Source organism: Spea bombifrons, chromosome 5, assembly GCF_027358695.1.
Source record: "Spea bombifrons isolate aSpeBom1 chromosome 5, aSpeBom1.2.pri, whole genome shotgun sequence".
NCBI classification, from domain to species: Eukaryota; Metazoa; Chordata; class Amphibia; order Anura; family Pelobatidae; genus Spea; species Spea bombifrons.
Genome location: NC_071091.1, coordinates 1,328,486 through 1,345,984, shown reverse-complemented (window position 1 = coordinate 1,345,984; position 17,499 = coordinate 1,328,486). Strand labels below are relative to the sequence as shown.

Sequence of the window (17,499 nt, the reverse complement as noted above, 5' to 3'; positions counted from 1 at the left end):
AACATTATATTCTGGGGCAAAAACTACAAACTGGTTTAATAAAAGAAAACAGCGCGATATTTAATATTAATCGTTAATCTGCCCGGTAATAAATCCACGTGGAGCGATTCCCCTTTAAATGTTGGCGGCAGAGAGCTCCGCGTCACCCGGTCTCTGCAGTAATGACCGCGCCACCTGCAGCCCAGTTTGAGCATTACACCGTCTGGGCCGAACCATTGAAGGACAGAAATGGGGTCCATTCACTTTAATGCAGTTTTTACGGTGTATTTATGTAATGTACAGTAAATAAATAATATTTTTCGTGTTTATAAATTGGTTGATTTTATTTAATGCCCGAGAAGACCGTCTGTAAGCTTAATAAAGATCGCGTGGAGGTTTAGTCCAGTTTGCGCCAAACCAACAGGAAGGAAGTCTCAACCTGAGGCAAGTCTTCTCTTTTACACGTGGACGAGCAGCGGAAGGGTAACTGAATGGCAGGGAGAGCCGGGGTAACTAACTAACTAACTAACTAACTAACTAGCGAACTGGGGGCAAGAGGGTGTTAATTGACTGACTTACCAGGAGAGTTGGGAGCAATAGAGGGGTAACTGACTGACTAGCTGGGAGCATCAAAGGGGTTGCTGAGGCCGGGATCGGGATACAAGTCACAGGGGTAGTAAAAGCCAGGCCCGGGGTAGGACACACAGTAGATGCCCTTAGGAACTATGCATCCTACCTCCTGACACAACTCTATTTGCAGATGGCTGTCATTAATACCCTGACTGGGGTAAATAAATCCCACATTAAGTGTAGTGGCCATGTTTAAACGGGAGGTGTCTGTCCCGATGCTGGGGATGCAGGCGGTTTGGGTCCCGTAAACCGGGGGTCTGTTAGATGCGTAATCGTGATGATTCTGTTACGCAGGTCATGATGAAGCCGGCCCTGGAGAACGGAGGTTTACGGTACAGATCCGACGCGGTTATTTCACCGTTTCCGGTACACTTGAAGCCGAACATGGATCAGCACAGCCCCCGTTACCGGCTGGTAGGTGTGATGCTCTCTGACTGCTGCTGTTTCTTATTAGACAGTCCTGGTTGGGTTCAGATCCCTTCTCGGGTGGCCCCGGCTCGTAGTCCTTTGGCCCCTGCAAGCTTTCCAGCGTGGCCCGGCTCGTGGTAGCCCTGCTCATTCCTGTACAGCTTGCTAGATCAGTACTGGGACCGTTTGAGGCTTCCTCCTGCCCCTCCGGGGGGAGGTTATAGAAATCCCAGACACTTTGAAGCAGAAAACCTACATCGGACGCCGTTTCTTGCAGCGCGTGGCTTTGGAATTGATTTCACTGAGTTTTAAGGCTGTTTAATTCTTTGTCGGGCGTTGTATACGTGTCGGGCGTTGTATACGTGTCGGGCGTTGTATACGTGTCGGGCATCTTGGGTCTGTTACCTTTCCTTATATCTTCACTAACGAGGAATCATTTCTTTCTCTTAGGACGCTCTGCGGGTGCTGTGAGCGACGGCAGCGGCTCGCGTCAGGTATGTAAAGTGTTAAAGGACTTTCCCATCGGCCCCTGCAAGCTTCCAGCGTGGCCCGGCTCGTGGTAGCCCTGCTCATTCCTGTACAGCTTGCTAGATCAGTACTGGGACCGTTTGAGGCTTCCTCCTGCTCCTCCGGGGGGAGGTTATAGAAATCCCAGACACGTATAAACCCTGAAAATAGCGTTATTTCAACCCAAAAATGCTTGGCAACTGTAAAGGATGAGGGGCGGATTTACAAAGCCCGCTCAGGAGGGACGTTCCCATGGGGGTCGCTTTCTAAGTGACGTTTCGTGGCGGGCGATGCGTCCAGGTGCCCCGGTGACATCGTTTTTAAGCGGTTTTGCGTATTTCTACACATTTCAGGTGGCTGTTATGTCATAGTTCCAGAATCTCATCGCAAGTCGCGTGCCGAGGACCCCGTAATCTCCTCCCGTACAGGAAGACGGCAGCCGTCGGTGATGCCTCGGTGGGACGCAGTAACGATACGTCAGCAGCACTATAGGTGAATATCTCCCCGGGACCTGGAATCAGTCCCTCGTTAATTTATCATTTTGGAGTTTCTGTAAAAAAGGGAAACTGGAAAAAAATATTTATAACCTTGTGCTAAATGAGTGATTTTTAGTAAATTTCCCAATACTGTAAATAAGTGTCGGTTCTCTCCGTGTGCGGCTCGTGGGCTCAGAGCACCGCCGGCTGCTTCCACGGCTCTTTTGGTGATTAAAGTTTACACGAGCCATCTGCCCCCCTCCCCCAAGCTTTCTAGCATGGCCCGGCTCGTAGTGCTTTGGCTCCTGCAAGCTTCCAGCGTGGCCCGGCTCGCGGTAGCCCTGCTCATTCCTGTACAGCTTGCTAGATCAGTACTGGGACCGTTTGAGGCTTCCTCCTGCCCCTCCGGGGGGAGGTTATAGAAATCCCAGACACTTTGAAGCAGAAAACCATTTGTGGGACGTGGCGCTGAACCCTTTGTTTATTTTTACGGCTTGTGTAATAATTATAAATGTTTGTGGCTTTTTCCTCCCCTTTTTTCTAAGAAGTTTTCTTTGTTTCAGAAAGTTCCGTGGGTGATTTGCATGAAATCCGTGGCTCTCGGTGCAGAGGTATGTATAGTGATAAGGGACTCCATCAGCCCTGGCAAGCGTTACCTGCACACTACCCCCCATTTATTAGACAGTCCTGGTTCCCTTCTCGGGGTGGCCCGGCTCGTAGTCCTTTGGCCCCTGCAAGCTTTCCAGCGTGGCCCGGCTCGTGGTAGCCCTGCTCATTCCTGTACAGCTTGCTAGATCAGTACTGGGACCGTTTGAGGCTTCCTCCTGCTCCTCCGGGGGGAGGTTATAGAAATCCCAGACACTTTGAAGCAGAATTGAGTTTTAAGGCCGTTTCATTCTAAATTGCGCGATATATATATATATATATATATATGTATATATATGTATATGTATGTGTGTCGGGCGTTATATATATGTATATGTATACGTATACGTGTCGGACGTTATATATGTCGCTTGGGTCTGTTACCTTTCCTTATATCTCCACTAACGAGGAATCATTTCTTTTTCTTAGAGCGTTCTGCGGGTGCTGTGAGCGACGGCAGCTGCTCGCGTCAGGTATGTAAAGTGTTAAAGGACTTTCCCATCGGCCCCTGCAAGTTTCCAGCATGGCCCGGCTCGTAGCCCTGCTCATTCCTGTACAGCTTGCTAGATCAGTACTGGGACCGTTTGAGGCTTCTTCCTGCCCCTCCAGGGGGAGGTTATAGAAATCCCAGACACGTATAAACCCTGAAAATGGAGCGTGCATTTGGAGCAAAAAGCAGGATCATACCATTGGTTTCCATGGTGACTGTTCTACGTTTAGAGTTTTGCCCCAGTATGTCCCCGCGGTGCTCCAGGAGCCGGTTACAACGTCTGATCGATAATATTTATTTCGTGTGACAAGCTGACCCCTCCGGACCCCGGAAGTGTAACTTGCCCCCCTGGTAGGGGTTAATATCTGATGGGGGGGGGGTTTAGAACATAAAGCATGTTAACCTGTAAAGAGTTTAAATCTCCGGCGTCAGAAAGTTCTCGTCTTTGTATCGCAGAAGGTGTCGGGACGCGGCCCGTGGTCGGCGGATGCGAGAAGTGAATCCGGTACTCGATAAGTCGTCTCAGGAGTAACCCCGCCGCACTGCTTAGTGAACGCGGCTCTCCCTGTGTGGTGCGGCCGCTCTGTTAAAGGGACAGCAGACAGAGTGGGGGGCCGGGATCTCGCAGGAAAAGCTGATCCTCTGATAAAAAAAAATAATTAAAACTGTTTACTTTTTTTTGTCGTTGTGAAGCTGAATCTTTGCTGCGGGGTTTAGATAATCCTTCCTGATTTACACAGAAGACGAGAGGTTAAAATTCTACGTGGATGTGAAGGAAACCTGCCTTCTGCGTATCCCACAGAACGGGGGGGCAGCACCTAAGGCCCCCGCACCCGGCATCACCGGCTCCGTTATATATCCTGCGGCTGCTTCCCCCAACAGAGCCTCTGCCTGCCGAATGCAAATAAAATATTACTGAGAGGGTGGTAGATGAGTGGAACAGCTTCCCAGCAGAAGTGTTAGAGGGTAATACAGCGAGGGGATTACGCATGCATGGGATAGACATGACCGATGAGACGAGCGACTGAGTAGACGGGGGCTGATTTGGCAGAATCTGGTTTTTATACATAACCCCAAAAAACGGAGGCGATTAGACCTTAAATATATATTTACGTGAATTCCGCGGCCCCCGTGATGTAATAATAATAATAACGATCCTCGGACGCCTTCGCTGCTGAGGGTTATTTCCACGGATTACGTGCGACGGCGTGGATTCCGCTGCGTCACGCGAATCCCCCCGGGGGGCGCTACACGGAGCTCGTCACACTGCACGGCAGCACCCGGAAAACAAAGGGTTAAACGATAACACACTATACGAACACATTTTAGGTAACGGAAGATACGTTTTTGGTTTTCCCGCCTTCTTGGTTTTGTGCGCTTCTGTGGACCACAACTCCCATCACCCTCAGTATCCGCGCGGCTGGAAGGAAAATGCCGCCATCGGCTCATTTCTAAAAATAGACGTATGAGTGTCGAGTGTTTTCTCTTATTTGTATTATTTGTGTTTTATTTCTGATTAATGATTGTATATGCGGGTGGGGGAGGGGTGTCCGTTCTTTCAGTCCGCCGGCCACCTGTGGGCACCCTTTTTTATTTAATGTTTTTCTGAGGCTCCTGATTGGTTGAGACCACGAGGCATCCCTCCATTCATAATGGGACTGTCGCGCGATCCAGTCAGACTTCCGGCACTGATAGGGTTAACGGTGGTTCTTTAGGACTGCCTCGGGTGTGCTCTGTACCCCGGTTTGGGGCAGTTGCCGGCAGGAGGTGCTCTGTACCCCGGTTTGGGGCAGTTGCCGGCAGGAGGTGCCCTGTACCCCGGTTTGGGGCAGTTACTGGCTGGGGGTGCCCTGTACCCCGGTTTGGGGCAGTTGCCGGCAGGAGGTGCCCTGTACCCCGGTTTGGGGCAGTTACTGGCTGGGGGTGCCCTGTACCCCAGTTTGGGGCAGTTGCCGGCAGGAGGTGCCCTGTACCCCGGTTTGGGGCAGTTGCCGGCAGGAGGTGCCCTGTACCCCGGTTTGGGGCAGTTACTGGCTGGGGGTGCCCTGTACCCCGGTTTGGGGCAGTTGCCGGCAGGAGGTGCCCTGTACCCCGGTTTGGGGCAGTTGCCGGCAAGAGGTGCCCTGTACCCCGGTTTGGGGCAGTTGCCGGCAGGAGGTGCCCTGTACCCCGGTTTGGGGCAGTTACTGGCTGGGGGTGCCCTGTACCCCGGTTTGGGGCAGTTACTGGCTGGGGGTGCCCTGTACCCCGGTTTGGGGCAGTTGCCGGCAGGAGGTGCCCTGTACCCCGGATTGGGGCAGTTACTGGCTGGGGGTGCCCTGTACCCCGGTTTGGGGCAGTTACCGGCAGGAGGTGCCCTGTACCCCGGTTTGGGGCAGTTGCCGGCAGGAGGTGCCCTGTACCCCGGATTGGGGCAGTTACTGGCTGGGGTGCCCTGTACCCCGGATTGGGGCAGTTACTGGCTGGGGGTGCCCTGTACCCCGGTTTGGGGCAGTTTCCAGCTGGGGGAGGGAACTTTCTTGGCTGATTTGCTTTCACTTTCATTTCCTCTCCGTAACGAAGACGAAACTCTTAGACGTCGCAAACAACGGAGGCAGCAGGTAGGGACGGTGAGAGGGCAACAGACCGGGGTGTGGGGCAGTTTGGAGGAGTTGGGGGCAGTTTGGAGGAGTTGGGGCAGTTTGGAGGAGTTGGGGGCAGGTGAACTTTTAGATGCACCACACATGGAAAGGCCATGACTAGTGCAAAGTGGTAAAAGTAGAGCAATCACCATAGCAACCAGTGAAATGCTCCTCAATAAGCCACATTTTAGCTCTAAAGCGTTACTGCGGCGTTCAAATGGTTAAACGCCAAGTGAGAGTCACCTGAACATATTGTATACCTGCCAAGTGTCCCTGTTTTGTTTGTCCAGTCCATCTCCCTGAATCCCTATTCCCTGTGTTGCCCCCCGATGCCCCCCTCTCTCCCCCCAATTCCCCTCTTTTCTAGGAGTCAGAATGTTTGCTGGGTATGAGGGGATCGCAGGGTTCTACAGCCCTAAAAGCCCCGATAATGTGTATAGAAACAGCAGGGAACGGGTCAGGGGCGTAACTAGAAGCCTCAGGGCCCGGGTGCGAGAATCTGTTATGGGCCCCCCCCCACCCCCCAAAAAACATGATTTTTACACAACAATTTTTTTTCCAACAAATTACATATTGAATCATATTTGTCAAATTTTTCAACTTTTTACAATAACAGAATACCACATTACAATCCCAGGAACCAAAAGTGTTAAAAGGCCAAAATAAGTAGCAGGGAATGGACAGAATATTAACTCCTCACCATCCATGTATGCTAGATAAAGATTACATCAGAGCTCGGCAGATGTATGAGATAGAATCTTTTGTGATGGGATTGGAAGTACATCGATACACTAAAAAAGTAATGTCACATCTAAAGCCACAATTTAGTGCCACTAATCATTTTTAATAAAATATGCAGATTGAATATTTTGTCCACTGAAGTGACTACAAATTCAGAAAGGGCGTTTTATCTCTGGGTAAAAAAAATTGCCTAACATTAGGGTGCAGTCTTTCCTCCTTCTGACCCTGACCATGGTACTCTCCCCCTTAATCATCCCCAGAGTCCCCTTGTCCCTCATTCACTAAACCATACCTCTTACTCCCTGTAGTTCGTGTATAGATCAAATAAACAACACATGTAAACAGTACGTTCATGTATAGATCAACTGAATAAGACATAAAAACCCTGTATTTACAGGTATACATAAATAAGGCTTAAAAACAAATATAGATCACCCTATCACGTGATATGTGTTCAAATTAAAAAGTGAAAATTAAAAATAATAAACAAGACTCCCCTAGCAATGCACTGCAGCAACCCGACAAAACACTCCTCAGGATGTTCAAGACCAGACGTAATCAAAGAAAAAGGGACGCATATACATAGGGCATAATCAAAGAAAAAGGAGCGCATGTACATAGGGCATAATCAAAGAAAAAGGGGCGCATGTACATAGGGCGTAATCAAAGAAAAAGGGACGCATATACATAGGGCATAATCAAAGAAAAAGGGGCGCATGTACATAGGGTGTAATCAAAGAAAAAGGGGCGCATGTACATAGGGCCCCTTTTGTACATGCGCCTCTTTTTCTTTGAATACATAAATAATGTATGGAAGCATAGCATAGCGGATATAGATCAACAGAATAACACACAAACCCAGCATTGCAGGTATAGATTAATTAGAATTCACATAAAAACACGGCATTAAAAGGTATAGATAAAACCCACTAAATTACAGGCATAGATCACAGGTTGCACACCCCAAAACCAGCCCTGGCCTCCACACTGCCCACATAGAACCTGACCAGCACCCAGATAACACACGTAGGGTTTGCCATCTTTGTCCCCAAACAGCCCATCCTGTGCCTGGCTGGATGGGGACAAAGGTGACACTGGGGAGCTGAACTCGTGTGTCTATATATAAGTGTTTATATATGTGTCTAGACAAATATATCTATATAAAAAGAAGTCTAGTAATCTCCATTTTTTAAAATAATTAAAAAAAAACTTTATGCAGTTTGTCCCCCTCCACAGACACACAGATAGATTTCTTTTTATATTTATAATTTAATTAATAATTGAATAATAATTTAATGACATATACACACATACAATTTTTTATTTTTTTTAAATACATTATTTTACTGACCTACCTACTTCTACTTTGGGGCCCTGATAGATGCAGACCGCTGTATTATTTTTAAACAGAATGTCAGTGAGTGACAACATCTGGTGCTCCAGCTCCAGCAGTCTGTGTGAGGGGGCGGAGCTTTCACCCCTCATGCTGCTCTCATTACGTTGCTCCTGCAGTCTGAGCATGAGGGGGCGGAGCTTTCACCCCTCACACTGCTCTAATCACTAGGTGGCCGTTGCCAGCTCCGTGGCACGGCTTGCCTTATTAAAAAAAAAAACAAAAAAAACGTAAAAAGGTTTCGGGCGGCCCCTTGGCTTGGGCCCCCCTTCCACCGGGTCCCGATTTCGGGTGGCCCCTTGGCTTGGGCCCCCCTGCCGCCGGGGCCCGATTTCGTGCGGCCCCTTGGCTTGGGCCCCCCTGCCGCCGGGGCCCGGTCGCAGTCGCGACCCCTGCGACCCCGGTAGGTACGCCACTGGAACGGGTTAATCAATAGGTTACAAACTAACATGATGTCCTGAAAAATATCTGAACCACGCCTCTAGCCACACCCCCAATGCAAACCCCTCCCTGTTTGAAAAGTTGTGTTCCAGGATATAGTTAAATCAGATAAAATCATAATAAAGCCAGGAATGTGTCTGTCGCGTCGGGGAAACATGTAGGTATATATATATATATATATATATATATGTATATATGATTGACAGCTCCCCACTCTAATGCTCTAACATATTCCGCAGCGCTGTACAATAGAAAGATATTTACACAAATAAATACAGCAGGAGCTGAGGGCTCGGCCTGTGAGCTTACAATCTATGCGTACGGTTTCCTGGCGATAACGGTGGGCTTATGAGCTCGCACTCTAAAGAATTATAAGAGTAACTGAGACAAAGAGAGGGGTAAAATGTCTTCATCTGCCCCCTTTCCTTAATCCCGTCTTCTACTCACACCCCTTTGTACCTGTATCACTTATGTTTAAAATAACTCACTGTAATAACACCCACCACCTCTGCCGGAGGGCTGCTCCATGCATCAACCACCCAGTACTAATCTCTTACATCATATTTACGCCTCTGACCCCCGCTGAGTTCTTGTTGCTATGGAGACTTGATGGCCGAGAAGATCCACGCCGCCTGTTTGAGTTCCCACCACAGGAGGATTTAAGAGGAAGTGTAAGCGCGGCTCGGGGTTTGGGTGTTGGCAGCCGTGAGGAAGTTGTTGCTAACGAGCCAGAGACAGAACTACAAACTGAAAGTAACGAATCATAAATAATAATGAATAAGATTTAAATATTTATATTTCTGATTCTTTTTCGCTGTAATAATAATAAATAATAATTAATGAAATGTAAAGATTCACTTGTAATAATATTTAATGATGACAGTAATTAATAATAATAATAATAATAATAATAATAATGAAATCTTTATATCGTTTCACGTTTTCAGCTGGAACAATTATTCCAATAATCATTTCTATGTTTTTCTCGGGAACAGCGAATTGCCACGTGATGCAAACACTGATTGGATGTTACCATAGAAACAGAAAAAACCTTACGGCTTAGTGACCATAGCTCCTCCCATTCGGTGGCAGTATATACCATATAGGGGCAGTATATATACTGTATAGGGACAGTATGTATTGTATAGGGGCAGTATATACTGTATAGGGGCAGTATATATACTGTATAGGGACAGTATGTATTGTATGGGGCAGTATATATACTGTATAGGGGCAGTATATATACTGTATAGGGGCAGTATGTATTGTATAGGGGCAGTATATACTGTATAGGGGCAGTATATGTATTGTATAGGGACAGTATGTATCGTATGGGGCAGTATATATACTGTATAGGAGCAGTATGCATGGTATAGGAGCAGTATGTACCATATAGGGGCAGTATATACCGTATAGGGGCAGTATATACCGTATGGGGCAGTATGTATCGTATGGGGCAGTATGTACCATATAGGGGCAGGTCGTGTTCCTCTGGGGTAGCGGTGGGCTCCTGCGTTTCGGCTCGTGGCCCTCTTGGTGGCTCTCTTCTGATGTATCAGTGTTTTCCGTGTTGCTCCTGCAGGCCGCGTCTGAAGCATGAGTATGAGCAGGAGTGTGAGCGGGAGTGGGAGTGTGAGCGGGAGTGGGAGTGCGGTGCGGATATCAGGACTCCCTAAATATCTCAATAATGTCCAGCAAGTGAAATACTCGATACTGCAGCACTTCCTGCGGGAATCCAACGGAGGAGGAAAAATTATCCGTCTAGACTACCCCACGGATGAAGAGGGCACGGCCGTCCTCACCTTTAAAGAAGAGACAGGTAACCGACCCGTGTGACAGATATATACACGGATGTGAGCTATCCCTCACTGTATTACCCTCTACCACTTCTGCTGGGAGGCTGTTCCACTTATCCACCACCCTCTCACTAGCCTCTCACCGGCCTCGGTCCCGCCGTTAATCCTCTGCTATTTACTTCCACAGCGGCGAAGGACGTCCTGAGAAGAAAACACAATCTGGACATACGGGGGTCCGTCTTCCCGGTGACAGTAATGCCCCTGAGCGAGCGGGGGAGGGGGAGCGCCGCGGCAGAAGCACGGGAGCCCGGCCGCTCGGTACGTTTATCAGCGCGGGATGAAAAGAGCTTTTGGGGAGAAACCTCTGAGTTTTAAGAAAATATTTTTGTTACTTTTCTTATTTGGTTTGTGAAATATATGAAAATAAGGGAGAAAAAAACATTTTCTTATTAATATTATTTAGTTTTTACCAAAAAACATAGATTTTGCCGGCTAAAGATTGAGCTATTTATAGGGTTTTCACCTAAAACGACAGGAAATGGGTTCATGCGACGCGTTTATTGCGTTTATTGCGTTTATTAAGTTTTTTGCATTTATTGAGTTTATTAAATTTATTGCGTTTATTACGTTTATTGCGTTTTTTGCGTTTATTGCGTTTATTAAGTTTTTTGCATTTATTGAGTTTATTAAATTTATTGCGTTTTTTGCGTTTATTACGTTTTTTGCGTTTATTACGTTTTTTGCGTTTATTGCGTTTTTTGTGTTTATTGCGTTTTTTGTGTTTTTTGCGTTTTTTGCGTTTATTACGTTTTTTGCGTTTATTACGTTTTTTGTGTTTTTTTAGTTTTTTGTGTTTTTTGCGTTTTTTACGTTTTTTTTGCGTTTATTACGTATTTTTGCGTTTTATTGCGTTTTTTGCGTTTTTTGCGGTTTTTGCGTTTATTAAAGCATTGATTGTTGGGTCTGGAGATTCGCTGGAACCCCGGGAATTGTTTTTATTTATTTATTGTATTTTCTGCAGATTTTTTTGCCCGTAAAAGCCGTCCTGGACCTGGGGCCGTACCACGAGGGGCCGGTTCTGAAGCTCCTGGCCGGCTACGGCCTCAAAGTGTCGGGGAGAACGCGGTGCGGGGTCCGCGTAGAAGGAGATTTCCAGGAGCTGAAGAGATTTAGAGCAGATTTTTACTCCAAAATGCATCCGGAAATCCTCTCGGGGGGCCGGCCGGCCCACCCTACTGCCCAACGAGACCGCGGCGCGGCTGCAAGGGGTCCCGGCGGGGAGGAAAGAGCCGGCGCCAAGACAAGGAACGGGCAGAATACGGCTTCGGAGACGGGTGCTAGATCCCCATCCAATCCCCACGGAAAAGATCCATTCCACCCGAGCGTTTCCCACGGTGCCGGCAAGGAGTTTGGGGGTCTGTCTGGAAAACGCGGCGGCCCCTCGGCCGTGAGATCTCCCAGGGGCTCGTCTTCTAAATCAGGCTCCTCGACGGGCTCCTCGTCGACGACGTTCAACAGCGACCCAGAACCAAAGCCCAGTATCGGTTCTAGATTAGCCGACGAGGTCTCAAAACTGTCCGTCGACTCCGGATTTAGAGAAGTTTCTAGAAAAACATCAGGTGGCTTTTCGGAAAAAGCAAATTATGGCTCCTCCCCAGCAGCCGGTATCAGGGGGCCGCCGGTCCCGTCTGCATCGGAACCCCCCGCTTCTCCCGCTCCTCCCGCGGCTTCTCCTGCTCCTCCCACGGCTTCTCCTGCTCCTCCCGCGGCTTCTCCCGCTCCTCCCCCGGCTTCTCCCGCTCCTCCCGCGGCTTCTCCCGCTCCTCCGGCGGCGCTCTCCAGAAGCTTCCCCGTGGATGCCGACGCGCTGAGATACGCGGACAGGTTTGGCGAGCGGTACGCGGATCGCTGTCTCAGAGAACATTCTGTTGCAGTAAAAGCCGAGGAGCGCGAGGACTTCTGTGTCGTGACGCTGAGCGTCGGAGATGCCGGTCGGGCCGGCGACTTGGAAGAAGCTTTCCGGTACTTTTCGCTCCTGTTTGAAAAATATCACAAAGATCTGCGGGTAGAAATCATCGAGTTGTCGGACTTCGCGCCGGAGCGGAGGAGGGGAATCGCCGAAGACGTGTTTCGTTACGGGAAGAAATACAATGTTCTGGTGGAGGGTCTCGAAGACCGCCTGCGACTCGTCGGCCGAGCGGCGGACCTCATTTCTTTCATGCAAGTCTGGAAAGCAAAGGAGAGAGCGCGGCAAATGGAGATACAGGGGTTAAAACAAGATACAGGTCCCGGACCGGTGTCGCCCGCTTACCCTCATCCACCGTCTACGAGGCGGAAGGGCCCGGAGATCTATAGACAGTCGCCGACAGCCACCTACGGAGCCGAGGCGCCGAGACAGCATGCGGGGGACTCCCAGCGGCCAACAGGGAGACCTCCTTCTTCCAGGAGACCCAGCGGCCACCCAGATCCTGGACGAGAGAAATGAGGACAAATGAAAGGTTTTAGAGTTTTTGGAGGTCCAACTGCAGGCGTGACGTATATATACGTCCCTGAACACGCGGGGCACACGGACGGATATTCAGTGTGACGTTCTATATGTCTGTGAACCTCGCGACAGCCTCGTCTCCGTCTCTCTCTCGTAGACTTTCACGCTTGGCCTTATCTCTGGAGTCACCTCGGTCTCTCCTTTGCCGGATTTCATATAGCGGTAAAGGCGTCTTTGCCCGTCGGGGGCCGCTTCTTTTTCACGTGGCGCATGCTGGTAACATGGAGGGTGAGAAGCCAACCCAACGGGGGGTAAACATTGGGAAGGGTGAAGATCCCTTGTCAGACTTCTTGCCCCCCCCCCCCGCGGTTCCGTTTAGTGGCTTAGCGGGAATCTGTGTGACGTTTAACCATTTAACTCCCATCCCGTCTGGGTGACAACGAGATTGCGACACTTCGTTGGGTAGAAAAGTAAGGTTTTTTCGGGGGGATTTTATAGAATGTTGATATTATTGGTTTCAATTAATACCAAGGGTGTCCAACCTGCGGCCCTCCAGCTGCTGAAGGACTACATCTCCCACAATCCTCAGCCAGCCCTGTAGCTGAAAGAGCATTATGGGAGATGTAGTCCTGCAGCAGCTGGGGGGCCGCAGGCTGGACACTCTTGACATATACTATATAGAAATGGAAATGGAGGTGACGTTGTAGATATCCCACACATAGCGAGTGTTTTGTGTTAATGTAATTATGTATGCGTTGTGCAGCGCTGCGGAATATGTTGGCGCTATATAATAATAATAATAACGAGGTCTGTGTGTGGATCGCGGGAACGACTCGTTTCTTTCTCTCGGTTTGTGGGATAAGCGGTGATTACCGGCGTTTTTCCCACGCGTTGTCGGAGTTTGTGAAGCGCCGCGTGTTCGGGGATAACGATTCGCTTCGTACTCGGTGCTTTATCTTACGGCAGTTTTTGGGTTAATAGAACGTCGGTGGCCGGGTGCATCCCAGAAACCCACCGCGGGGGCAGAGAGAAACATCAAATAACGAGGAACCGCGAGACGGGGGGCGCGAGGCGTTAGCCGGTATATTTGTGTGTATTGTGTGTGTGTGTATTGTATATATTGTGTATTGTATGTATTGTGTATGTATGTATTGTATGTATTGTGTATTGTATGTATTGTGTGTATATTGTGTGTGTGTGTGTGTATGTATTGTGTGTGTGTATTGTGTGTGTATGTATTGTATATATTGTGTGTGTGTGTGTATGTATTGTATGTATTGTGTGTGTATGTATTGTATATATTGTGTGTGTGTGTGTATGTATTGTATTGTATGTATTGTGTGTGTGTATGTATAGTGTGTGTGTGTATTGTGTGAATGTATTGTGTGTTTTCGCAGCGGGGTAAGCGTTGAGTATATCATGGAGGAAATGATTAGTAGACCACAGAGGGTAGCAGGAAGGAGACCCCCCCCCCGAGCACACGCATACACGCACACACAAGCACACACACACACACATACATGCATACACACACGCACACGTCTGCTCGGTGCACACACGCCACACCCCTAGTGCAATAAGGCTGTGAGATACTAGCATACCTCCCAACAGTCCCGGTTACCAAGGCACAGTCCTGATTTGGAGGCGCTGTCCCTTACAGTCGACCTCTCTCCTTCATACTCGTACTGAATACCAGCCAACTTTCCTGTGCCCCCCGCACCATGCCACGCGGGTAACCCGGGAACACGCGGTAGGGCTCGTCATGTTCTGCCCGGTTTGGCCGCTGCTAGGAATTCAGCAGAAGGGACAGCTGGAGCGGGGGCCGTGACTATCCATCAAATCCAGGACTGTTGGTAGCTACCATACTATAATAGTACAATGATATAAAGTGATAGAGTAAAGTGAGCGGCGGCTGCTCATTCTCTGCAGATAAATACCCCACGACTGCTGAAGAGGGGGCAGTTCTGTTTCGGGGGGTGTAGTTAGAGCGGGAAGTGGGGTTTTATCCTGACTTTTCTCAGGACTGGCCAAACTGAACAGGGACACTTGGCAGGTGTGCTGCGGGCGGTTATCTCCCCAGCGCCGGGTACCACGAGCCGCCTCGTATCTGACGGGCAGGAAGCCGACGTCTTTCCTTTCCGTGCGGCTTCCGACCCCCGGCGTGCGATTTAACCCCCGGCGTGCGATTTAACCCCCGGCGTGCGATTTAACCCCCGGCGTGCGAGAGCCGCAGAGCGCGGGGATCCGGTTACCGGTCCTTTCCACGATAAAGACATAAAAACGCAGAAAAAACATCATTTCCCCGAATATTTCACCGTATTTGGCCAACTTCATCTGCCCGCGCCGGCGCATTCCTCACCCCAAACGGCGCGACCTTAAACCGGTACAAGCCGGCGCGGAGCGGTGAGTGCCGGCTTCGGAACCACGGGATTTTCCAGAACTTACCGAGATCTAAGGTAGTAGATACCCGGCGATGCCTCTGGAATTTCTCCCACCGTATACAGTACCCCCACATACTCACCCCAGCAAACCCCCACAAAACCCGCTGCCCCCCAATCACAATTATAAAACCTCTTCCGGTACGACCTACACCATAGCACCGGATCACCGGGGGCCGCCGTGTCAGGCTGCCGATTGGCCGGATCCCTGCTGCCCCTCCGGAGACCCCGGTTGTTTTGATCAAACCGGACCACGGGGCCCAAAAACATCGCCTCAAATGTTTACATTCTGGATGTCTGACCCCCTTCCTGTGGCGGATTAAGAAACGACTACTTCCTGCTTTCCCCCAAACCACAAACTTCTGCTCTCCGCGGGGCGAGGAGGTCTGGGGGGACGGCGGCCACGTGGGGTCCGGCCGCTCCGCTGACTCCATCCAGATAAACGGAGTCATGTTTGTGACGAAAAGAACTCTAAATCCACAGCCCTCCCCCGGCCCCCCGGCCCCCGGCTCGATCACTCCCCATCCGAAACCTCAACTCAGGAAGTGGAAGCCCGGCTGTGAGTTTTGAAAGCCTTCTCTGGGGTTTGCGTTAGAAGGCGGTGGGGAGAGCGTCTCCCGCAGCGCTCCGGCACGCGAGGTGGAGAGCGGGATGGCGGAGCGGGAGAGTCTGGAGTTTGGGAAGGCGGACTTCGTCCTCCTGGACCACGTGACCATGGAGGACTTCATGGAGAATCTGAGGTTCAGGTGCGTTGGGTTTACTCAGCGCTGCGCGGCGGCGGGGTCTGCGTGGAGTCAGCGAATCTTCACCTCAAAAAGGATTTTCTTCCCCAAAAAGTGGCAGAATTTTAAAAAATAGCGAAATTGGGGTTTTTTTCCCTTCTTTTGGATCAAAAGCAGAAAGAATCGGTAGACGAGGGGGCGGGGGGGGCGTTTATCAACCTACATTACAATGTATGTTACTATGTATGTTACTATGTATGTTACTATGTATGTTACTATGTATGTTACTATGTATCGATATATGTTACTATGTATTTTACTATGTTAGAATGTATGTTAGTATATATGTTATGTTATTATGTCACTACGTATGTTACATGTATTAATCTATGTTACTATGTATCGATATATGTTACAATGTATGTTACAATGTATGTTAGTATATATGTTATGCTATTATGTCACTACGTATGTTACAATGTATGTTACATGTATTAATCTATGTTACTATGTATCGATATGTGTTACTATGTATGTTACAATGTATGTTAGTATATGTTATGTTATTATGTCACTATGTATGCTACAATGTATGTTACATGTATTAATCTATGTTACTATGTATGTTAGTATATATGTTATGTTATTATGTATCTATATATGTCACTATATATATGTTTCTATGTTCATGAGCACGAAGCCCCCGTATTATTATAACGACCAGAATAGGGGGGCCGGGTACATAGAAACCTAGAACCCGCCGGCAGATCGGCCCCATCCGGCCCCTGTCTAGTCGCCCGTTTCTCCTGCTGTAAAGACTCAAACCTCGGTCGTTGGTCTCGTCTTAGATTCAGGAGCCGTATGTCTATCCCATGCATGTTTAATACCCTCACTGTATTACCCTCTACCACCTCTGATGGGACTCTGTTCCGCTTATCTACCACATAAAAATACACATACTCCCTACCATCCCTCTTACTTATATGACACAATATCAGACTTGTTAAGTTCATTGCTGCAGAGTGGAGTGTGTGACTGTCTGTCCAGGTGAGTAAACATACTCTTTATGAGCTCGGGGCGGCTCGTGGGGTATTTAGTCCTCCATTACGTGGCCTCGGTGGCACCGGTAATAAGTCTTAGCCTCTCCTATAATGAATATATTACTGATATAGCGCCAGCATATTCCGCAGCCCTGTACAACGGGCAAACACCGATGGGGGCTTCACAGGATTAGACAGAGCGGGGAGGAGATGACGAGGGCCGTGCTTGGACGAGGCTGAAGGGTTAGCGCAGGGTGTGGTGCTGCGATCAGGAAGAGGATGATGAGCAACTCACCGCTGTCTGTCAGCATAACATACATGTGCGGGGGCCCTCGCCGGCCCTCCTCGGTTATTGTGGGGTCCCGGGGACCCCATTGTGTTGCTTTATTTATAATTTGTTAGCGGGTGGGGGGTTAATTTTCGGGTTCCAGGCGAGTAACTTCGCGTTGTCTCGCATGCCCTCGTCTATAACTCTATTAAGTTGCGACCATTGTGAGCGTGCGCGGCCCGTGAGATAGAAGTCGCGTCTAGACAGTCACGTTAACCCTTAACTCAACTGATCACTCAACTTCTCAGTGGATAAACCCCAAAGAGCCCCAGCTGAGACCCCAATAACCCCCAGCTGCCCGAGGAAAGAGCCGGTGTCGCTGTCTCATAACGCACAGAAACGACGTTTATTTCTAAGGA

General features: G+C 49.2%; 2 protein-coding genes, 1 long non-coding RNA gene and 5 other non-coding genes across 9 annotated transcripts in view; all 8 read left to right on the top strand.

Annotated features, from left to right (window-relative positions):
- The first annotated feature begins 1,123 nt into the window (after window positions 1-1,123).
- On the top strand, window positions 1,124-1,256 carry LOC128498554 (small nucleolar RNA SNORA9). Its single transcript, XR_008354770.1, has one exon. It is a non-coding gene; the product is annotated as a small nucleolar RNA SNORA9 (small nucleolar RNA).
- A 290-nt stretch (window positions 1,257-1,546) lies between these two features.
- LOC128498551 (small nucleolar RNA SNORA9) lies at window positions 1,547-1,678 on the top strand. The gene has a single exon (XR_008354768.1). It is a non-coding gene; the product is annotated as a small nucleolar RNA SNORA9 (small nucleolar RNA).
- Window positions 1,679-1,853: 175 nt separating this feature from the next.
- Window positions 1,854-3,749, top strand: LOC128497314 (uncharacterized). The gene is made up of 3 exons (XR_008354296.1): window positions 1,854-2,016; window positions 3,075-3,118; window positions 3,592-3,749. It is a non-coding gene; the product is annotated as an uncharacterized LOC128497314 (long non-coding RNA).
- Window positions 2,306-2,437, top strand: LOC128498550 (small nucleolar RNA SNORA9). The gene has a single exon (XR_008354767.1). It is a non-coding gene; the product is annotated as a small nucleolar RNA SNORA9 (small nucleolar RNA).
- LOC128498553 (small nucleolar RNA SNORA9) lies at window positions 2,732-2,864 on the top strand. Its single transcript, XR_008354769.1, has one exon. It is a non-coding gene; the product is annotated as a small nucleolar RNA SNORA9 (small nucleolar RNA).
- Window positions 3,154-3,282, top strand: LOC128498555 (small nucleolar RNA SNORA9). Its single transcript, XR_008354771.1, has one exon. It is a non-coding gene; the product is annotated as a small nucleolar RNA SNORA9 (small nucleolar RNA).
- A 6,178-nt stretch (window positions 3,750-9,927) lies between the features above and the next one.
- On the top strand, window positions 9,928-12,612 carry LOC128496830 (SH3 and multiple ankyrin repeat domains protein 1-like). The gene is made up of 3 exons (XM_053466637.1): window positions 9,928-10,150; window positions 10,315-10,445; window positions 11,149-12,612. The coding sequence occupies exons 1-3, from the start codon at window positions 9,928-9,930 to the stop codon at window positions 12,610-12,612; spliced, it is 1,818 nt and encodes a 605-aa protein (XP_053322612.1).
- A 3,083-nt stretch (window positions 12,613-15,695) lies between these two features.
- MYO1G (myosin IG) overlaps window positions 15,696-17,499 on the top strand; it is a 40,261-nt gene continuing 38,457 nt past the window's right edge. For both annotated transcript variants that reach the window (XM_053468060.1, XM_053468059.1), the window contains exon 1: window positions 15,696-15,796. In XM_053468060.1, coding sequence (XP_053324035.1) covers window positions 15,702-15,796 — 95 coding nt within the window. In that variant the 5' untranslated portion in view covers window positions 15,696-15,701. The remainder of the gene's footprint in view (window positions 15,797-17,499) is intronic.